Here is a 22,609-nt window from a genome sequence, read left to right on the forward strand (position 1 = left end):
GGCGACACATGTTGACCTGCACTTACTAAACATGTCTAGGACAACGTTCAAACGCAGGTCAACCACTGGCGCATATCAACTCGTCTCGGGAATCGTATGCCAGAAGATACAGGATGACAGAGAAATCCTGTTTGATTACTTCTATATCATACACACGTCATGCTTCCCAACACCGTCTATAACCATCAGAGCCACGCCCGGTTTAAACAGACGCCTGGTCTACGATGGCCTAAGACGCGAACTTAACGCACTAATTTTGCGGCACGTAGGCGTAAATCCGCCGACAGTCTCGAAAATGCTGAAGGATACGCGCGAAATGCTAACCAAACAGCAGGCTAACACTAAGCTCTGTCACAAACTCTTACAATACCAATATGATGATAGTGTGAAACGGGCATGGAAAAATAAAATTGTCAGCGAAACCAATGCACACCCTTCGGAGCTCGCCACGACAGCCAAAGCTGTCCCCTTTGTGGGGAGAATACAAAGAATCATATCAGAAATTCTGAATAAAGGTTCATAGGAGCAAAGAAGATCATTAAAAACTGTTCTGCTAAGAAATGGGAACAAGGTTGTGGCTGCAGGGGTACAAGTTGTGCAGTACAAGCTGCAACATCCTTTTTCACGTACCCCCCAACAGAGGAAGTGCGGAAAACCATAACCGGCCTGTTTCCTTAGTTTTTTGTTTTATTGGTATGGGCTTTGACTTAGACTTAATCAGCAGCAAACATTAAAAGCGTCGATGTAAAAGTTACAAAAACGAAAGGCGCCGGTTTCAAGTGCAGTCGGCGCAAAGAAGATGCACAACAGAGATCCCCCATAAACTTTTCAATGGATGATAACCGAAACGATTCTAACAGGGAAGTGGTCAACAATTTGGAGAGTTGCACGCCTCGCGCCTATTCCAGAACCGAAGAAACTATCAGGTTGCCGGCCAACAAGCGTGCTGTCCGTCCTGTCTGTGTTTATGACGCTTTGTAAAAGAGTTGAAAAGCAGGGGCGTACTTGCAGACTAGCGATATTTAGCTTTAGAAATGGTTACCGCACACGCTATTGCCAAGAAAGTTCTGGAGATCGCAAAACAGAAGAGGGCTATGTGCTCCTGATTTAAAGGACAGTGCCTTGCAACGATCCGAGACGCAAAAAATGTGGTTACTTCGGTGATCTGGGATGTAACAAATGGCGCTTTAAAATTAACCGATATCACGCAGAGTCTATGGGAGTTAACAAAGTTATGCCTAAGTGGAGAACCGGCAATGTACAATGCTGCCCTGCAAGTCAAGGTGTGGGTTTTGTCCTCAGGTCTACCTTGTGAAATATTGTGTTACTACATCTACCTTACTCCAAGCGCATTTAGTAACATGCGTAGATGATTATGCGAGCCTCACCCGAAATTTTGAAACAAATGATGTATATATGGCCCTCGCGGAAATCTCGTCTTGCCTAAGATCTTATGAACTTGATAGAGAAAAGCAGAAGCGGTGCCGCTGAATCAACGCAAGCGCTAGTCAGGCTTATATATTTACCTGAATGGCCATCAGGATCTGGCACACCGGAAGTTCACTGCACGACAAAGCCGGCTGTCCAAGTAGCCACAGACCTCTGATGCCTAGAACTGACCAGAAAATTTTGAGACAGGAGTAGGCTGTGGGGGGACACGTTTTGATCTAATTTCGAACCCCGGCATAGACACTTTTCGTTTCGTGCTGAAAACCAGCCATCTGATGGAATGCGTAGCGCCGATACTGCATCTAAAACTCGAAACATGAAGAGACGATCTTGCGATAGATTACCATTGAATTGGTCAAAATGCGCCTCACTGCGACGATGAAACGGCTAATGACATATTTTTAAATCAAGTCCGTTGTTTTACGGGACGCAGACAGTTGCAGCAAATACGAATTCGCCGGGATTCAACCTGTCTCGAACCGGTAATTGCAATGTACGTGGTAAATGCAAGAGACGAGCAAGTGTCGAACATATAATGCATATATATATATAGAACGAAAGGCATACGTTCATTGACTGAGATGAAAGAGGTTTTTCTGATATAGTAATGCATTTAACACTTGTTCCAAACGAGTGCTTCTACAAAAAACAGGAGGGTGAAACGAGCTCTCGCAGAGAACAAGCAGAACAGCCAAGATATTCTGCAAAACAATTAGGAAGCGACAAAGACTGACGACGAGGTGAAAAAAGCTCTAAAAAAAGAGGAGGGGACTTAAAAAATACCGGCCCGATAAAGCTCATAGGGGACCACGAAATAAGGACAATACTTACAGAGGATAAGAATGTCAAGGACATACGCATCACAAAGCGGAAAACGGATAACAGCGATGCATATTATGTGTGGGGTGTAGACATCGATATCACCGAGAAGATGGTCCAATATCCTTTTCTAAAGGTGGAAGGGACAATCGACCTTTGTATGAAAGACAAAACGACGAATGCAATAGGTAGAAAAGAAGAAACCTAAACCCAAGACAATCGTCATGATGAAACAAGTCAAAGAAAAGGGTCGAGCACGCTGAAACGAAATGTCGATTTGCCTAAAATGGGAGTTCCGCTAAGGAACATGGTGTACCTAAGAGATGAAAGCATAAATGTCGCCGTAGAGAAAGCAACACTCGACGTAAGAGGACCCCAAGAGCGAATAAAAATTCTAAAAGAAATCCTAGACACGGGTATGAAGAAGAAGCCGCTTAGGGTAGCGACCAGAGGGAAGCTGAGGTAAACTGCATCTGGCCCAAATAGCCGAACAACCTAAGGAAAGCGAAATGAATAACTGGGAATCGGTAATCTTAAAGAGAAACGATTAGAGGAAGCTTTTTCCTGCTAGATAAAAACGGAATAGAATGAAAAGTCACATGCGAAAGCAAATACATCATCCTCAAATGTTGCTTTAAATGGCAAATAATAAGGTATCGTAAGAGGAAGCACACAGGGGGGAAAGTAAACAGATCTTGATGCCACAAATGCAGTAATCGAGGGCCGCAATATTACAACGGTAAACCCCCAGCGGAGAAAGAACCCGGGCAAGCGGCGAACTCGATGACGTGCCCAAAAGTACAGACAGTGCGTTCGAGAGCTTAGTGATCGAAACAACAAAGTGAAGACAATGAAATTACAGGCAACAAAAAACGTCAACAGCGTCACACTGAGTGGAAGAGACGAAAAAACCGATTCGCTACCAGGCACTGAAAGCTCAAACAGCAGACAGGTTACGGGCCGATCGATAAACGACAGCAAAGCTCTCAACGCCAATGACGCCCGCAGTGCTCAAATGCATACAGATTTACCAGAATCAAAGGTAGGAGCCCCAAAATAATCTAGAGACAAAGGCCGAAAAATAGAATGTGGCGTCAGTGCTTCTCAGCCAGCCAAGCAAAAATTGGTTCTTTCACAATAGAGACGAAGATCATTGAGGCGGCGGTATATGCTGACGCTACCCTGGGAGTAAGACTAAGCGCGGCTGTCAAGGTCAAAGACGGACGTGGGTAGAGCTAAACAACAAGCCGACCGTATGCAACTACGTCAAACAAACACGGTACCAAATACGAGAGTACAGAAATTTTCTGCAGCTAGATAAACCGATAAAAAGATGCGAAGAAAGAAACAGAACGATCTGGCGCCCAAACGGAGTGGACACAGATAATTTGCGGGAAGACACCTGAGCTGGAAAGAAACGACTATCACGCGCGGGAATAAACACGCAGCCGCAGGTGGAAGCGGAAGTTCTAAGGAGGATGTGCTGGGGGCGTCACCCGGACAAGGAAGGGCAACGATTAAACATCCCCTAAATACTGGTAGACAGCGCAAATTGCAGATCTTAGGACAACATGCAATAAAGCTCAGAGAAAATACACCAGATAGAGAAGTAGCAAGCGCTCCTAACGGGCGATAAGTCGCGAGAAGGAAACTTGCAAGAGCGGTTTAAACAGGTATAGACACGTAATAGAGGAAGCTATGCGACGCGGTGAAAGCCGAAGTGTAGAGGATCCCCTATAGAATAGATACAAAGCAACCACAGCCCAAGCCGTTACTTTCAAAGACACTGTTTGAAAAGCAGTAGGCAAGCAATTTAACTTTGCCCACAGATATAATACAGGAAGAGGGTACTTTTCTGACTACACGAGAAGAGAGCCAGGTGACTATCAAGAGGTTGTTTGAAAAGTAAGGTCCTAAGACTAGTCGGGATTCCGGAGGCAGTCAAAGCCCTTCTTAAAAACTCTGTCGTCTTCAAGGGAATGAAAAATAAAATATGGTGCGAAGTACGGTACCCACTGGAGTAAAGAAGGGTGACCTTGGTTTTGATCAGGAAATTAGCCAAACCCTCAACCAAAAGCAGTAGAAACAATTATTAACAGAAGCTTGGCTAGAAGGCTTACTTGAAAAACAGGGGTATTTTTAGATTTCTCAACAGCTTTGGTAAACGCTATTTCACAGAATTGGCCGCTTCCGAAGAAGTATGCGCACTAATTTTATTAAACCTGCGAAACGCCTTCAGCTCTCTCAACCAGCGAATCATAATTGATGTCGTAAGAAAAGCATCTGTACCTGCAACAACTGGTAGCCTCGTATCCTAATAATAGGACAGTAACACATGGACATACGATTTACGTCATAACCGCAAAAGTACCATAACGGTCGATATGGAGACCTCTACTGTAAAAGATGGCATACAAGGACGTTAACAAGCCGGTTGGCCTTAAAGGAGTCTAGAAGACGGCATATGCAGAAGATTAAGTCCAATTAGTTGCCGCGCATAGAGAAACAACGTTGCAAGAGAAAACCTAAAAAGCACTGATCAAGATCTACAACTAAATGGGGATGGACAGTTTAAAGTCTCTAAACTTAGTGCAGACCGGCTATCCCCGCCGAGAACTGTATATTATATGGAAATAAATGAAGAAATATAGAAAAGTGCACGGTCCTTTGGCATAATCGCTAACAGATGACTCAATGGGAGTGTTCAGGTGGAGGTCGCGCAACGAACGAACAAAGGTCACAGACAAAATAGCCAAACTCATAGCCGTAGGATGACGATCCATGTCGCTCATATTACGACGGCTGACCCGCGTTCACAAACCATTTATCTTACCACAAATCACATGTTACTAAAAACAACGATTTGCCAAACATTTATAAGAAGAACAGCAATTTTATGTAAAGGTATATAACTGTGAAATACACTACAACCTCGATCCAATCCAAAACCATAGCTTTAAGCTGCGACAACTATCTCTGGATAATGGAAAGTGCCTGCCGCTTCATTTTCCCAGTTTCCTCTTCGTTAGGTATCTCACTACAGTATTACAGCAACTAAGAAAAGACCTACGGCTTGAATTTTTCTAATATCACCTAGCAACCTTATCCATTATTAAATCGTTATTTATTTCTGAGCTGAAATTTTTTGATGTGCATAATTTTCGAGTTTTTGGTATGGCCGTTGTAACAATGATACACAAACTTTAGTTCGATAGCAGGTAATGGCGTCTTGCTATTCAGTGTGGTAATTTAAAGGTTGTAAACAAAAAAACAATAAATTCTCACGTTGCTACAGTCGATAATACGCTTGCTCGGTTATTCTAAATCGGTCCGACTAAGTAAAAAGGGCGCGTTTGTTTAATTGTGTTAGCTTTTGATTTTGTTTCGATAATAGACTGAATTTCACTTGGTAACTGATAGTACTCTACACTGCCATCCTTCGATAATGTTTCTTTTATTTTTTTTCTTAGGTTGATATGAAATAATTTATAATTTCTAGACGTTGTTACATATAAACACCTATCAAAATTTTATTTTTGTAGCGTGATAATGTAAAGGGTATTCGTAGAAAACAGTTGGGCGAGATTTACACCTACCGTATTTTTGACGGTGATATTCAGGAGAACTCGCTAATTTCAAGCTATCAAGCACATGCGCTACATATACACTCGATCATATCGTGTGCCAACGAAGTATGATATGTCGTGCGTGGATCTATTAGGCGATATATGGAACCAGCTGTAGTTTTTAACAGACGTTCTCTGTACTTGCTCAGCAGGATGTCGGAGCAAGAAAAGCATCAATGGTCATGTCGGTTTACTGAACGTCTTTAATAATAACGCCCGGCCGTTCGACAAAATTTCATCGCAAAATTGTAATAGAAAATGACAATATATATTTTGGCACACAGATTGTGAAGATATTTTACACTGGTAAATTAGTACACCATCTTTTATTGTTCGTTGATGCCGCAGCCCATATGATGGAAGTACCTACGTTTGGCAAAATTGAAGCAAGAAAATGAGATATTGCTGCATATTATTAATAACCTATTCAAAAAACTCCCTTAGACACCATTGTTACTCGATAGTTCCTCACATACAATTACATACATTATACAATAGAAGCGTAATCTTCCGTTGATACCCCTTCACCGCACCTTTCCCATTGGCTACGCATCGTATCCTACGATACAGCCTAAGTTTGATGGAATTTTTTCTTCATTCCTTGGTCGTAGAGTTTACATAGGATTACGTCGAAGAGAGCTTTTTCCCCCCGTAAAGATTCCGTGTGGTCCAGAATTGAGCAGGTGTTTTCTGATCCACTGACCAACTGCGAATAAAATCTTCATGAAATCTTCAAATATTGTCAGGTTATTGGCTAAATAGCCAAGCGTCGGAAGCGTGACTTCTGTTGCATGTTGGTCACCCTTCCGGCATGTAATATTCACCCTAATGAAAAGGTAAAATCCAACTGGTTGAGGCTCTAGAGGTATCTTTCGACGTTAATTAGCTTCTGTTGATTGCCACTACGTCGAGCGGTGTAGCGCGCTACGCCAGGCGATACACACAGTGGAATTTCCTGCTCTACACGAAGTCTTTCCGTGTGCAGAAGTGATGCTTTTCCGTGCTGAAATTAGGTTACGAACTTTTTGAAGATATAATTTTCAACGGAACCGCAGTAGACGGGAAATGCTTAGCGTTTTTTCAGAGATCGTTGCTCTCTGATCAATAGAGCATTCGGCATAACGGTTTCGAGTTGGCGCCCGAGCTAAGGGAAACCTATCCCAGTTGCAGTTACGTCTATGGATGCAAAGAGATAGATACATCTACATTCACACGTATGATTCAATGTATATAGACGCATTATAGATGAGTTAATGCCCACATCGCGATTTTGTTAGCAGATGACCCGATGCTACTGTAGAAAGGGCAGTATTTCTTGGGCGTTCCTTCTTTTACATGCGTACTTAAGGTACCTCTTCTTATAGCTAGAAGTGGAATATTTCCTGGGAGTTTACCCTAAGCATTTTCTAGTAAGATTTCGGTGAGACCTGGTCTCCCTATTCTGGACCAACGTAATGTGTATGTTGTTTTTAGCAAGCAAGCGATAATAATTAGCAGAGTAGACTATTTCGTATGTCTAAACATGTTTGGAAATGCGCTACGGTACATCTGTTGGTTATTTCCCGACTGTATATTTCGATAAGGTATACCTAAAATAACAACAGGCGATTCCTTTTCTCGACAATTCCATAGGCAATCTTGTATTCCTGTTTAATGGCTGTTGATTCTTGGTGAGCTTTCGCTGTAATCTTTGCGGAAACGCATTTCCTTTTCGTACTTGCAAGTATCCAATAAGCTTTTCTATACGTCCAACAATTTTAGTCACAACTGGCTTCTTCAGAGTGAAGAGGCAGCAACCTGCTTGTCTCGAAGAATCTAGTACATGTAATATTCGAAGATGGGTGCGTGTTTCTAAGCCTCAATCTCCGGGATGCTTAACCTGAAGTGCATGAACTAAGATACGGTTTACCATTTTTGTTCAAATTCAACCCTGTGTTGTTCTTGGCATTGTTTTAAGTCAAGTAAATCATTAACCTAAATATTCTATTGTTATAAACATTTGAATTTCATCTCTTAATGTTAGTTGAACGATTTCTAAGAACTCTTAAATTACGAGAATTAGGTAGTAGGCTAGTTAAGGTGATTGCACCTTAACTAAAGATTAGGTGAAGGGTCACTTGTATCCCGCGAATGAAACTCATATAAATTGGGAGGAAGGACAAGTACGATTCTACCATGCAAGATAAGAAGTAAAGGTCTGAACAATAGCTTAAAGATATACTTTAACAGTTGTAGCTTTCTTTTTTACATTTGAGCTCGTGTTTTTTTGATTAAAATAACGATCATGTATTTTGTATCATTATACAAATTGATGAACTTATGCGTACTTGTTTACATGAATGCCATACAATTTGTGTGAATCAAATGGTTTTTATCTACTATGTCGTGTTCCTTGTGTCAACTAAAAAAGCGGTTCACTGAATCGTTCTCTGAATTAGGTGTGAGAACCTAGAAATATTCTTGTATTCAATTTATCTTGTCCGCTTCGACGTTGTCCTTATTTGTGTTATTTCTTCTACATCTAGGCTTATTTGCATATGTCCAGAAAAGTTTACTTTGAAACTCCATTGTGTGACAGGACGGAATATTTTATTTGGGGTGGAACCATTTGACTCTCTCACACACGAAATAAGCATCGCGTGATGGCCTTAAGAAATAAATGTAAGCTTGTCCAATCCAAGCCTTGTTATTATACCTTCAATACGAGTTTAACATATGTTATGCTATCCGGAAAGGCAAGGTACGTTTTGCATCCATAATTTGAATTTTGTTGAGTATAAATTGTAGTATATGTATGCCGATTTCAGCTGTGGACCAATCAATGGTCATTACTCAATCAAATCTTTCCACGAACCTTCTAACGGAGGCCGTCTTGTGCTATTTGATGCTGAACAACTCTAATAAACCTAACAGCTGTGAATCCGCATTGTGTGACATGGTTCATTAACCTTAGTGGTGCCCATGATTTTTATAGTCATCGTGGTAACGTCAAAGTATATATAATAAACACTTATCTTGCTAAGCTGATGTAGTTTGATCTTATTCGAAACGACCTAACGTTCAAAAAGGAGAACAGATCAGTCTTCTATATTAATTTTTAATATAAATGAACGGATTCTCTAATGCCCCTTTCGTTTCAGCTTTTGCGTAGTCTATTTATCTCTGTATGTCGTTAAAACATGCTTTCTGTTTTCTCCGTGAGCCCGTAGTATCGTATGGTACGATGACCACAACTCTACATCGGGTTTCGGTTCTCAAGATGGATGTCTCTGGTCGGTGCATTTTGCCTTTTGTTGGGATCAAAAAGCTGCGCTATACAACGAGGACTCTATAACTGAAAGAATGGCGTAAAAACGTTTGCTATGTTCAAGCATGGCGTCTTGGGTCTGGCAGAAATAGCGCACTTTGATCGTCCATTCGAGGTTCTTATCCACCTCGTATGGCAAGCTCGTTGATTCACCGAGATATTAAGCTGCGAATATTAGACCATCGTTGAGCGTCTTGAATCCATGAAATTTTATTAGACGTTAAGTGCCTGGGTGAAAAACGGACAAAAGGCACGGCTTTTCATTGCCCCTGAACGACTTGCCCAACGGGCAGCCTGGAGAAAAGGCAAAACTGTCAACAAAGATCAGTACATAACACGATTGTGTTGATTTCACGAGGCTGTTTAAATGGACCCGATGGACAAAGCCAAGCCGCCTATACAATAGCTGGCTACATATCGCATAGTTTGTTTCGAACTTTTTTGGAAGCCACCATATTTTACAGAGATCGCGTCAATAGACTACTACCTCTTTAATCACCGGCAAAGAAAACAAGCTAGATGGAGGAGATCATCAACACCTGACCTGAAAATTTCTGACGAGAAAAAAATAAACTAATTCCTCATTAGGGAATGGAAGAAGATAGTGGAAAGTACATGACAAATCGGTATGAATGAAATGCGAACGTGCGTTAGTTAAAAAAAAACTACCCTAATTTATGCTACAGCATTAATGATACGCTCGTTAATTCTCTAATGTGCAATCCTAATATTTTTTTAACAAGTTCGCGAAAAATGCGTACGGTTTAACAGCGGTAGTAATCCATTGCTGCGAAATAGAAATAAAGATAGAAACAAGCGGCTAGGACTATTTTTTTTTCGACTAAATATATTCATTTGGCGATGTAAAGACCAACAAATCTATTTTCCATTACAATAATATTGTTCTGCTAATGGTACTTCAAATAATAGGGTAAAATGGTGAGCTCAAATAATAGGGTACGACGCCGTGGCCTCATGGCTAAAGCAACGACTTTCAAATCTAGGGACACAGTTGGGTCATATCTGCTAAATGATTCAATTAAGCAAGTTATTTTATCTAACCAATGTCTCTCGGCGATGAGTAATCTTTTCCGTAATAATGCAGAAGTAACGTGTTCGCCTGCTAAGTTTCTGGGGACGTGGTGGTCTCCGTTCAAAGCCTGACATAGACATTCTTCGTCTTGCAGGAACTAATCGTCTGCAGCAACCCTTAACGACACTATCGGTCGTGAAACTCGACCCATTGATTTGTTTTGGGTTGTCATGCGTACTTAGGATATATGCGGTAGAACGAGACGTAATAACGTACGTAAACTCCCGTCCACTTGTAGTCAGTCATTTTCGGGTTTACTAGGCCTTTTGGAGAAGCTAGAAATGCGGGGAACTTTTCGGTAATTCGGTCTCATTGAAATTTCGCTAGATAAACTGCTTTGTTATAATACAGTAATACGACGTAACTCAATAACGTTTATGCAAGCGTTCGCAAACTGCATTTCAATGCGTTTTCCGGAAAGGTCAAATTTAGAAAACCGCCGCGTAGTAATAAAAACGCTCTCTTCGCTCGTGAACGAGTTGAATCGGGAGATATTAGTCTACGATAAACAAATAGACCGGATCCATTTGCCTTATTACGCGATAGTACATACGGTACGCGACAAAAAAAAAACGCTGTTAAAATGTAGACGGTGACATTACAAGGATATTCTAATCATAAATACTTTATTATCTTCACGAGCGCTTAAATAGTGGTTGAGATACAATACACACCTAGAACCAAAATTCGGCTCAATTATTGTATAAAGTACTTCGTTCGAAGCTTTTATTATTGTCGTGTCATATAAATATTGACAATCCCTTCGGGTTGACGTTTACTAAGGCTTCGGATAATTTGAAGTCTATTTAACAAGCACTGCTTCGGTCTTAAACCTGCAGACGAGTGTCTTTAATTCATCACCTTCTAGTTCGAGTGACGGGTGGAACCGGATCGTTAACGTATTGCTGAAACGGCCTTCCTGTAAAATGCGTGAAATTACAAAAATCAGTACATAGATATCGGCAACTCAGACAGTTAGACTGATACTTGGCAAGTGATTCCATGTAAATAAATATTTACAGAAACATTGTGAGATTTTAGTACACAAAAGGATATATATATATATATACGCAACGCATATATATAAACGCATGAGATATACGCAACGAAACTCATTACTAACGTTATGAATGGTACCGCATCCGTCGAGTGGTATCCGTAATGTATAGTACTGACCACCGTCACCTCTAAGGAGGCATTTATTACTTTTAGGACCCGCATGCACAATCCCTCTGAATGGTTGCGTGAAGTTCACTTTTACCACAAAGTCTTCCGGTTCACACTGTAATTCAACTGGAATTACGCAAATAACAATTTCTAGAATAGCAATTTTTTAAATCAAGAGCTTGTCATATCATATTTATGTCGACGCTTTTCAATATAATTTCTCTATATATGGCTTTTCATATACGCCATTTTAGGCCATGAGAAATTCCCTGGTCGTACGGGCTCAGAACGACAGAATATGCAAGGTTAAATCAGCATTAGATATTCCTTTACTCAATTGTGGAAATAGTAGATGTATGACGATGTACTCTGTCTTCGTCGCCAAATAATCAGAGTGGGTACTTTCGATTGCCCCTCCGACAGTCCGTGAAATAAAGAGCTGCACTCATTGTTCCATCTTCGGCAAGTACGTCACAATAGCGTGTACCCCAATTACCCAGTATAGGTCCTACCATTACCTTACGTCCTAATCCACTCAACACTATTACCAAATTCGATTTCATCCCAGGGTTACGCAATTTGCTCGCCGAGTTCCTCCACGACTGATTTAGCATGCGTTGTTTATGGTGCCCATGAGATTTTTCGTTTATTAAGGTTCCACAAATTGTAAAGAAATACACCACACGCGTTTCCATTTTTACACAGTCTGCATTTTCAGTACTTGGGCTATAAATCTGTAAAACCTTACATGCCGCGAAATGCCAGTTTTAGCTAACACAACAATAAATCTCTGCCTTCGTATGAGCTTCTTTGACTGCGGCAATGCATTCTTGTCTTGTGGGTCTCCTCTGGTCTCAACTGGTCACCTCTTCGTTGGCCTTCAATTCTCCAGTCTCCGTTTTTTTCTCTGCACCGTTTACATACTGTAGCTTGAGGCCTCCTTGTCTAATAACTTAATCGGTCTTTAATGGATTTCTGCAGCGCTGTGGCCTTCAGGAGCAAAAATTTGATCACCGCGCATTGACTGGATGAAATCGAAATGTGTTTTTCATCGCTTCACTTTTTTTAGAGTAAACTCCACCGATTGTTAGTGACAAGTTCGCGGAATTACTGACTGAGTTTCGTAGGCTGGCGGCCCGTACTTCAAAAGACATTCAAGTTTGAAATCAGCGGGAGTCGTTTGCAACTGCCTATATATATATTTATAAATAAACAAAATGTCGGTTTGTTTATGAAGTGAGTCTGAATGAAAACGGATGACAACAGTAATTGATGGGTTTGTTTCCAATGTAACAGCCAATCACCTCGAGCAGTTTGAGGTTTAAGCCGCTCACGGACCTGTCTCAAAACTTTTCGATTCATATGGTTGGGACGATGAGTGAGTCAACGTTGCTATGTTCGCTCAATAAAATCCCATATATAACCAACCGATGGCTTCATCCTCAGCCAGCTTACTCACCACTAATTTGTTCGTATGAGGGGGTGCATCGCTTTAATTGCCACTGCTTATGTACTTGTTAAAGGAGCAGACGCAGGCCTTTATGCACCTGTGCATGATGGAATTCCACAAATGAAGGATGCAAAAATACACTTATGAAGATCCTGGTTGTTCGATGCGCATCCTGGTGGTCCAATTTAATGTACGATAGCTCGAATGGTTCTTAAACATTTCATGTTCTGAACTCTGATGCCAACCAAAAATAACTGGGACCTATCTGCAGACAATAAATCCAAAAGCTTTGATCAACTCGGCCGTTGAGTTCTGCCAAACAGAGCGTTTTCAATTACAGTGATGAGAAATATTCCTTATTAGTGCCAACTTTAATAGCAAGAACGACCTTTGATTTGATGTAGCCACGGAGATTTTTCTATTGTGCTTTCCCCATCTGTTATACCCACTCGTGTTTCTTCATCAGCTGCCTAATTTGCCGCAGTGCGTTAACCCATCGATTTCGACTTACGAAGTCCATAATTCCAGTGAGCGTCAGTTTGATGCTAAAACACGACACAATTCGAAGAGATATACACGGCAGGACATCGATACTCGGAACTTTTCATACGAACTATTCCTAAGACTGCTTAGCAACACTAGATATATAATAATCTAACTGGTTTGAGTCTGATTTATGTAGCGATAAGCTCAGGCAACCAACCTTGTTCACATTGGTTGCTACAAGCCTATCCATCATCTTTTCGAAATATGTATGGTTTTGTTCAGAAACGTTAGCTGTCCACGATTGTCCTGCGGCTAACGTAAGGGGTTGTAGATAAACTTCCTTAACCATACGGTCGCCTTTATAGGAAATACATGCTGACATAATGTATCCTTCGCTGGATACCGCACTCAGAACATTAACTCTCGAGTCCGCATTGCTCTTTTCTTATCATGGATGTTTCGTTCTGCTGAGCTAGAACATGCTCCCACTTCTTTTACAGCTGTACGCATTTTCCATAAACTACTGATTTGGGGTAGCCCCAGAAGTTTATGGTGTGGAAGAGATTTCGACCCCCCGAAAGGCACGTTCCTTGTCTTATTTTGCGACCTCGTTGTTTCCGTACACCTACAAAGCTTCTATCTTATAGTTTACATCCCAGTTTCTCAGAGTTTTACAGGGCTCGGCCATCGAAGTCCAAGTGGTAGGCGGCAGATACGTACTATCAATTATATCTTCTTTACGCCACAAGCCATGCAAGAATTTAATCGATCTATCGAAGCCGAGATGATATAGTGCATGAAATATATATGTTTGATTGTAAGTAGGATAATAATATTTACAAGTATCTTTTAAGAATGGTACTAACCACTGTTGCGATCTGTTTTGAAATTGTTCTTTGGCACGGTCTTCTTAGGCAATGCCCTCGTCGTAGCGTCTCGATTGATTGGCGATGAATCCGTTATCAGCAACTAAAAGCAAAAAACAGGTTCATTATAATTTTTGTGCGCACCTGTACTAAACATCAATTTATTTTTGGACGTCAAATCATGTTGGCACCGACAAGAGGGAGTTTTCGTAAAATATAGGGAGTATATATATATATATATAGGGGAAATACGTATCAAGCTGAAGGTGTCTGCACAGTCGATATAATGCGTTGAACTTTGTGCCATGATATGCATCGCTAAATATGAAACTAGAAATCTGTAAATTATATCTACTATAGAGCGATGAAAGTACTTATGACTTAGGTGTATATATACTATATGTATAGGCATATTTTTTTGTAATAAAGTCACAGAAAGCTATATACGCTCTTTGTCTTCTAATCGTATTCCATCTGTAAATTCTTAGCTTAGATCTTACGGTCTGTTAAATGTCAAAAAAATTAATTATTTTTTCAATTACAATAATCAATCACCTTTTGACTTTTCCCATCATCTTAAATATTCCCATTCCCCTGGACAGGAAACACAAGCTCACGCACAAAAATCAGCGCCTTTGTCGATATATTATATATGTAATTTGCTGATTGATAGCACAAGACGACGGCCTCTCGTTGAACGTAAGAGTGCTTGAACAAGTAGCCAATATTAATATATCATCATTTTCAACTTCAACTAGAAATCTCTCCCTGCAGTGGCTCAATCTCAACAAAGTGGCGTTGGAAAGCGACATCGAAGGCCGACTCTACCCGAGCGATTCTCTTGTTGTCTATCATCCAAGTTACCAACGCCTATCTCCTGATGGGACACGGACATGCGTATGCTTATATGAAAAAAACGAGAAATTTCTAGGAAACAATAGGGAAAATGTTCCATTCGAATAATTGCAGCCGAGAATATATTTTTACAATAAACACTGAATACATATTTCAGTATTCATTGGTAATTAAGCCGGTAAATACACCACTAGATAAGATTTTAAGTTGCTTTTTTCACGCCGTTTTACCGCAATGTTTGTTGTTCTCCAAAGAAGAGTCACTATATATATATATATATATATATTCAGTAAATCATATATATATATATGATTTACTGAATTGTTAACATTCGAAGACGTTAGCGACTTTTAATTTATAACAGAAATGAAGCAAAGTGTTGACATGACATTTTGGTCAAAGAATGGATCAAAATGTAGGCGAATTCTTTTTTAATGCAACAGGCGCTTACAAACACTACAATCCTTTTCATGGAAGTCGTAAAGAACTTGAAAATCATAAGCGCCGGGGACGACCTAGCGTATTAATAACCAATAACTTGGCCAAAAAGCGATAGAAATTATCACCGGTCACTATGAGAAAGGTTGCTGACGATCATTTTGCTTATGCCAAACTATTTTTTTTGGATAAAAAAACAAGCAGTTTCAAAATTTTTTAAATTATGTTCCGATTAAAACCAATGCCGAATGAACAACGTTCAAAAGCTGTTGAATGTTCTCAATGAAGATCTAAAACTGCCAAACGGGAAGTTGTAACTGATGATGAATTATGGCTGTATGGGTATGGTATCGAAACTAACGTACAACCAACCCAATAGAAATTTCCTAGTTGGACATGAAGATCGAAAGAATTTCGCTAAGTTTGATCAGATGAAGGCTTTACTAGCTAGCTTGCTCGATTTCAATGGCGTAGCTTACCACGAGATCTTACTTCCAGGTTGGACGTCAAAGAGGGTCCTACGGGATTTGCATGTAGCAATAAAAAAAAACAATCAAGTTCGTGACGAACCAATTTTTGACAAACGTATCACAATAAAAAACCTGGAACCGTTACACTGCTTAACCGTGAGTTTTTGGCGAAAAATGACACCACACAAACGTCCCAACCTCATTACCCGAAAGACATTTTTCTTTCTTCCCATTTCCTAAGCTGAATAAACATTAAAAAAAATGACCCTTTGATAATGTAAAGAAACTAAAATCAGAATCGCTACAAAAGCTAAAATTCATTCAAAAAATTGCCTTCATGAACTGATTTCTAAACTGGAAAAACCTCTGGTGTAGGTGTGTAGTGTCAGGTGAGCAGTACTCTGGAAAAACAGGACTGATATTGACACATTAATAAATATTTTTTTTGATAAAAAAACATAAAATGCCAGCTATTCTTTATCAAACTTTATAAATAGTCTATAATATGTGTGTATATATACATACATGTAAAAGGGTTCGTCCGATAGTGATTCAATTGCAATGCATAATAGGTTGCTACGTATAAAGTAGTGCTGTTAGTTTACTGCGATTTAATCGCCATGAGGTAGATAGAATCGGCTTGTATTACATGCCAGTACGAGCCATAATTGCTTAGGAATTCTAATTTTACGAACGTTTCCTGCGCTTTTTGTTCATTCGGCCACGCTATTGGGTATGCCTGCAATCATACGGTCACCGTATATCGTTTCGTGTTTGCGGTTAGCTGACGTGTTCGATTCGTAGCGACCCTCTGTGATAGCGATGTGGCGCGACTCTGTCACTGATAGCAAAAAATTCATGGTAGCGGAGCTATAAGGTCTTACACAACCCCGGCGTCGTGCGTTCAACCTTTACCAGCTCCCGCGTGCTGCCCTCGAACTATCGCGAGGCGAACTATCCCTACCTAAACTACACTTTCGTCTGCCGTTGACGACCCCAGAATTGAGTGCACCTACGCCCCCTCAAAGCAGGACAGCCGAGCAGCAGAAAAACTATTTCAAAGGCATCTTACTCAGGCTATGGCGTGTCAACGTGCTCAACAGAGTTACTACAGTCACTACGAGAGACAGCGGCTTTCAGGCAGACCGTAGCCCTATCATAGAGCCCAAGCTACCTGTGTCTGTACTAAATCTAAATTATATTTTATACGAGACCGTTACACTCGATCAGGGGCCGTGGCCAATGTCATGTCGTCCATTTGCTGCTTCAGTTCTTCGGATTGTACAACTGATTGGTTTGATCAATTGAATGTATTGCTTCTGAAATCCACAGCTTAGATAAATATTTCGCTACTAACCACTGCTGCGGCAATAGGACCAAAAAGACTATCTCTATTAGATTAGCAGAGTATTAATAAAGTGACTATGAGATTCCGGTTTTTCTTTGGCTTTAAATGTCTACGACATAGTGAAGGAACGCTTTATTTGTCTACAATATTATTAGTGATTCTTTTTCTAACTAAACATTTCCCGTTTTGGCAATCTACGAGTATTTCTTGTTTATGGCCCAGCTTGAAAATAGTTTGCCGTTGCGCCAGCTGGTCCAACTGTTTGCTATAGGCACACGGCAAAATGCATTAATCCATACGGCAATAAATTGTTTGTGGTTCATTTTTCGCGTATTGTGCCATGATATATTCGCGCCTGTTGTAACGTTGTTATGATTTTATAATATATGGTATGACTGGGCGTTATCGCCCGTGGTAATGTGATCGTGATCGCAGACCGGGTGCAGAATAGAAGCGCTACTTAAAATTCTGACATAGTGTTGTATGACGGCCGTGAGCATGGGTACGTACACGCAGTTTCAAGAAATGGGTCACCTACCTCACCTCGTTTAGCGATTAGTACTTGTTGCGTTACGGAAATGCTTATTTGGGAAAGAAGAGCTTTTTCGGTTTGAAAGGTGTAGCATTTCGATATAATGCTTGATGTTGATGATATAACGCGGGAACCTTAAGGTGCGAAACGGCTTGATCGCAGCAGTTACCGAGAATTATGATTACCATATACTATTTACAAGATCACTGATACAGTCGCGTCTTCTACACCGATCGATGACATACATCTACGTGCTTTGAACGCCTTTCCACATATATGTGTGTATTTTAATTATTGATTTGTGGTGTCAACACTAACCGATGGCAATAGAGTAGGAAAGATTGCTTTGTGAGAGCGCCTCTAGCTGAAAGAAAACTGCATTTTGAGGATTATATGTATCTATATTCATGTAGATGACAGTGAACCGAAACTTGGTTTTGATCTCCGTTCTATTTTTCACTGTTTTTTTTTTTTTTTTTTTTTTTATCTGCTGAGCTCATCTCTGTCGTATAGGAAACGGGACAAGGACGACGATTAAGGGCCTTGGAATGACGTATATTCGTTCTATTACGCAGGCGGATTTTCCGAACAACTGCACTCAATAAAACTTCTGAAGCCTTCAACTCTTTTGTCAAACGGTGAGGACTTATACGACGATGAGACCTGCCGCTGTAGATAATCGTTATTTACCCCCTATCCACGCGACTTGTTGCAAGGAGAGCATTATGCTCGTTTTTATAAACAGTGACTTATCAGATATTGAACGGACTACGGATCAGTGAAACGCATCCGTGAATCTACGATAAGAATGGATTCACAATCACGGACAGCAAGTGTAAGCGACCCGTCACTTCATAACGGATAAAGAATCCTAGCAATAGGATCGAACGCAAGGTTTAGGTCGCTGTGCATAGATTGAATTCGAATCTAATAGTGTAGGCATTTCGTTTTAGCTAGCCATCTGAAATAACATTTAACGGCTTAGGTAGAATATACATTTAATCGACTCGCCGAGTTAGTGAAAGTAAGGACTACTGCATCCGTCAGACATTATCAATTAAAACATCATATATTCAGTCAACATATGTTGTCGAATTAAACTTCTTACAATTAGAAGCTAGTAGCGGTTGTAGTCCTGCCAGAGGAGAACTCAGAACAGGAGAATTCAGCGACAGCGTACAGCAAGAACAAGGGTATATATTGTTATAAACATGAAAAACTAGCTCACATAGACGAAAAATAGGTGCCCCTCAAAAACACCCGAAATTCTAAACTGTGGTATCTTCACTCCCGGTAACGTAAATAGGCTAAATAGGCTCTATAATATCCTGCAAATAAACAGAACAACTATACGCAAGAAGTATATATGTGGCTATGTTTTTCAGTCTACTGGAATTATCCTAAAAATCCTCAACGCTTGTAATAACACACACACACACACTCATAACCGACAAACAATATATCGAAACACAAGCACCGTTTACTCTTGCAAAGCAGATAATGTTTCACTAAGCCAGCACTGCAACATAGATAACGGTGTCTTCAGATAAAAACATGACCTTTGACCCCATCTGCATTGCTCGTTTCAATGATGGCCGACAGTACATAACGTTCTGAAAATGCCCTTAGCTTCATGTTCAGCCTACCTTAAATAAATCCGATACAAGCTCAGAATAATCGAATCAGTCGGGGGCTAAACAATTTAGCCCACAACGATTTTAAGTTTAACTTCTACCTTGAGTGAAACTTTACGGCGGCGCAGTACTTGCAACAGGCCTCCGGCGTATGACTGAGTGGCAACTAAATCACTGCCATACAAATTGTCGTCTTTCTAGTTAAACATTAGCGTACTGTTTGTAAACATCATGAATTAGATAGCTGTCCAAGACTGATGAACTTTATCTGAGAATCAAAGTTGATCGACCCGTCCGCTAGATGATCTTTCTCATTCGACTCACGTACGTCTACATTCTGTGCGCTATGTATTACATTGAATGTGGGGCTCTTTTCCGAAAAATGGAAAAATTGCGCCTAAAAAGCCAGCGTTGAATAACTAGTTCGGGGTAGGGTGTATAATTTTCAATGTAGTAATCGGTAGTTGTAGCCGTAACGGAAATTGTATCGGCCAGCGCTACCGGGCAGTCATGAAGGCGTAAAAACAGTCTGTACACGCCAATATGCTTGTAAGCAACAAAAACCGCTGCTATATGTACAAATGTATATCGTCGATATACGGTGTTTATTCGGCCTAGTATTTTTCGAAGCAATGGAGTCTATGCATACGAAACTTGTGCGATTATTTTCTCGATTCCAACGACCCATGTCAGCACCAGTTGAACACAAGCATACAACTGATTACAGTGAATCACCGTGTGCAGCAAACGCGGTTGCGTGAAGACATGTCTATCTCCATCTTCGAACGTAACGCGCTTTCCTCTGCTCAACGTGGTACGATGCAGATAGTACAGGGGTAGTCGCTAGGGTCTAATACGCTTCCTTTACCCAAGGTCCAGACGGTTTCGTACGTAAGAACCATGTAAGCGATATGCCGCTACGTGTGCAGGACAGTTAGTTCCCGTAACAGGGTTCTCCCTCATTTGAGAAAGACAACGAGTAGCAATGTCGAAACGGTGACGTCGTACTGAAAAGCTAACGCGTCCTTGTGCTCAAGTGTGACTCGCGCCTGAAGTACCAGAAGGATGCACACAAACACGCTGAAAGCTTTTCTTTGTCCGGCGTATTCCTAATAGATATAAGACTTTCCGACACGTTTAGATAGGGCGTTTAAGCTCGAATAAAACCTATGAAAACAACGAAAGAAACTACTTACGCAGTGCACAATCACAGCTGAGGCAATCAACGCTCTCGACAGCCTCCCACGTCGAACTGCCATCGTATTTGCACGACAAAATCGTTTTTTTTCAAATATGCGCAAAGTCTTTTTCAAGGCTTTTCTGCAGTCGCTGCCCACGAAAGCCGCTGTACGTTACCCTGTGTTCACGTATTTCACTCACCAGGCACGTTTCCAGCCAAACGTACGACACTTCCCGCACACATACACGTGTCTATCTAGTGCCAGCCAAAAAGCTGACTGGTTATTTTCGGCCGTCCCGTCGCTGCTGCTGATATTGTTGCAGCGCATCTAGGGCCTCTCCTGCGACAACGGTTCCTTCTTATACTATCCATCCTTACTTTCGTCGCTAAAACAGATAGAAAGGGGGGGGGGGGGGGGGAAATCGACGAGGGATATCGTCAGTAAGTGAAAGAATAATTTTGTGGAAAGGACATCACAGATGCCTAGCATCATCCTGTTGCTGTGTCGCGGACTCAACGATGTGTGGGTGGGTGAATGAATGAAATAAGTGACACCATCGTCATCATGAACAGCAACAACAGTCACAAAAGTAATCAGCGCGCTATCACATGAGACGAGTGACGAAAACACGCTTTTTGACTATTTATTTTTGTTTCCATTCGGCTGAATTGATTTAAGTCAGTGCCGTTCAGAACCCAGTTGATTTAGTGGCTTCAGAAGTACATCACGGATCGGCAAAAAGATCTGTCATAAAAATGTTAAAACTTGGATAATTTCAAGCAAAACACTTACATACGTGTACAACGTATGGCAGTGATATAAATTGGTTTATACGACCTTGTTTAGAATTTACATGTGCGCTGACGGAGTCGGACGTTGCGAGCTCAGACTTCACGTTGGCGATCATTGACTTTTTTTGTTGTTCTTAGCAAATAAAAAATGCTTCATTCAAATTGTTAACAAAGTAAGGTTATTGTATAGCGTGCTTCATGCCATGTGTACGAAACTGCGGCGGCAAACAAGACAATCCTGTGCGTCTATATCTGATTGTTCCACAAAGTTCGAAAGCAGCCATTATTTTAAAGATAGTGATTTTGAAAGGCTAAACGTGTCGAGGAGTTTGAAGATGAGATGACCTCTACGGGAAGCCAGGGCTTAAAACTGACAACGAAACTTTTTTCGCCTAACAGATACTTGTAGAAATAAGTTAAGTTTTATATGACCTGTTTGCAATAAAGTACCAAAGTCGGGTCCGACAATTTGTATCCTCAGTAAGAAAATAAAAACTTTTATTTTTCCAAATGAAGGCCAGACGTATGTGTTCGAATTCTGCGACGGAACTTAGCGTCGAGTCATTGAACATGCTATTTTAACACTTTTCATTCGTGTAATTACCAGCGTTGTACATTTAGCCTGAACATGGCATGACACCGCCTTTAAATTAGAGAAACGTTCCGCACTTTTGCCGCAAATCATCCGAGATCGGAACGCAATCCAAGGCCGTTTTAATCTAGTGTTCAGATTATCTAGGTAATAAAGCCGCTTGTTCATTATCGTAAACTTTCAGTACAATTGAATAAAAATTGTTTTACTAGATATGAATTTTGCCCGAGTAGACATGGCAGGAGTATAACGTTTTCCACAGTTTTCGGAAGTACTCAAATTGAATAGCTTTGTATCGTCCATCTACAATTTACAAAAAGTTAAAGGTCGAGCTTAAGAGATGGACAGCATACATGCAGCGAAAGGCAAAATGAAAAAAATGCCCAAATTTCAAGGTTCTGTACAAGCCGGGTAACGAATGAAAACTAGTCTAGCTTAAAGAACTTAGATAGATATATATTCCCACCGAAAATCCTTCACAAATACGATTTACCAGCTAGTTAAG

At 40.7% G+C, this 22,609-nt stretch overlaps 1 protein-coding gene across 1 annotated transcript; it reads right to left on the reverse strand.

The window, feature by feature from the left end:
• Nucleotides 1-10,872: 10,872 nt before the first annotated feature.
• On the reverse strand, nt 10,873-21,071 carry LOC111268681 (uncharacterized). Its single transcript, XM_022847829.2, has 4 exons — nt 20,737-21,071; nt 14,264-14,366; nt 11,418-11,587; nt 10,873-11,213 (listed from the first exon to the last, which is right to left on the reverse strand). Exons 1-4 carry the CDS (start codon nt 20,797-20,799, stop codon nt 11,097-11,099), a joined length of 453 nt encoding a protein of 150 aa, XP_022703564.1. The 5' UTR covers nt 20,800-21,071; the 3' UTR covers nt 10,873-11,096.
• Nucleotides 21,072-22,609: the final 1,538 nt, after the last annotated feature.

The sequence above is a fragment of the Varroa jacobsoni genome, unplaced genomic scaffold (assembly GCF_002532875.2).
Source record: "Varroa jacobsoni isolate VJ856 unplaced genomic scaffold, vjacob_1.0 scaffold_1308, whole genome shotgun sequence".
Classification (NCBI taxonomy): Eukaryota; Metazoa; Arthropoda; class Arachnida; order Mesostigmata; family Varroidae; genus Varroa; species Varroa jacobsoni.

What these genes read in the sequence shown, in the direction of transcription:
- LOC111268681 (XM_022847829.2), bottom strand. Translation starts at nt 20,799, where the DNA reads ATGGCAGTTCGACGTGGGAGGCTGTCGAGAGCGTTGATTGCCTCAGCT. An exon ending in CAGCTGTGATTGTGCACTGC is followed by an intron (nt 14,367 to 20,736) that starts GTAAGTAGTTTC and finishes TTTTGCTTTTAG; the next exon opens with TTGCTGATAACGGATTCATC. An exon ending in GATGCGGTACCATTCATAAC is followed by an intron (nt 11,214 to 11,417) that starts GTTAGTAATGAG and finishes CGCATTTTACAG; the next exon opens with GAAGGCCGTTTCAGCAATAC.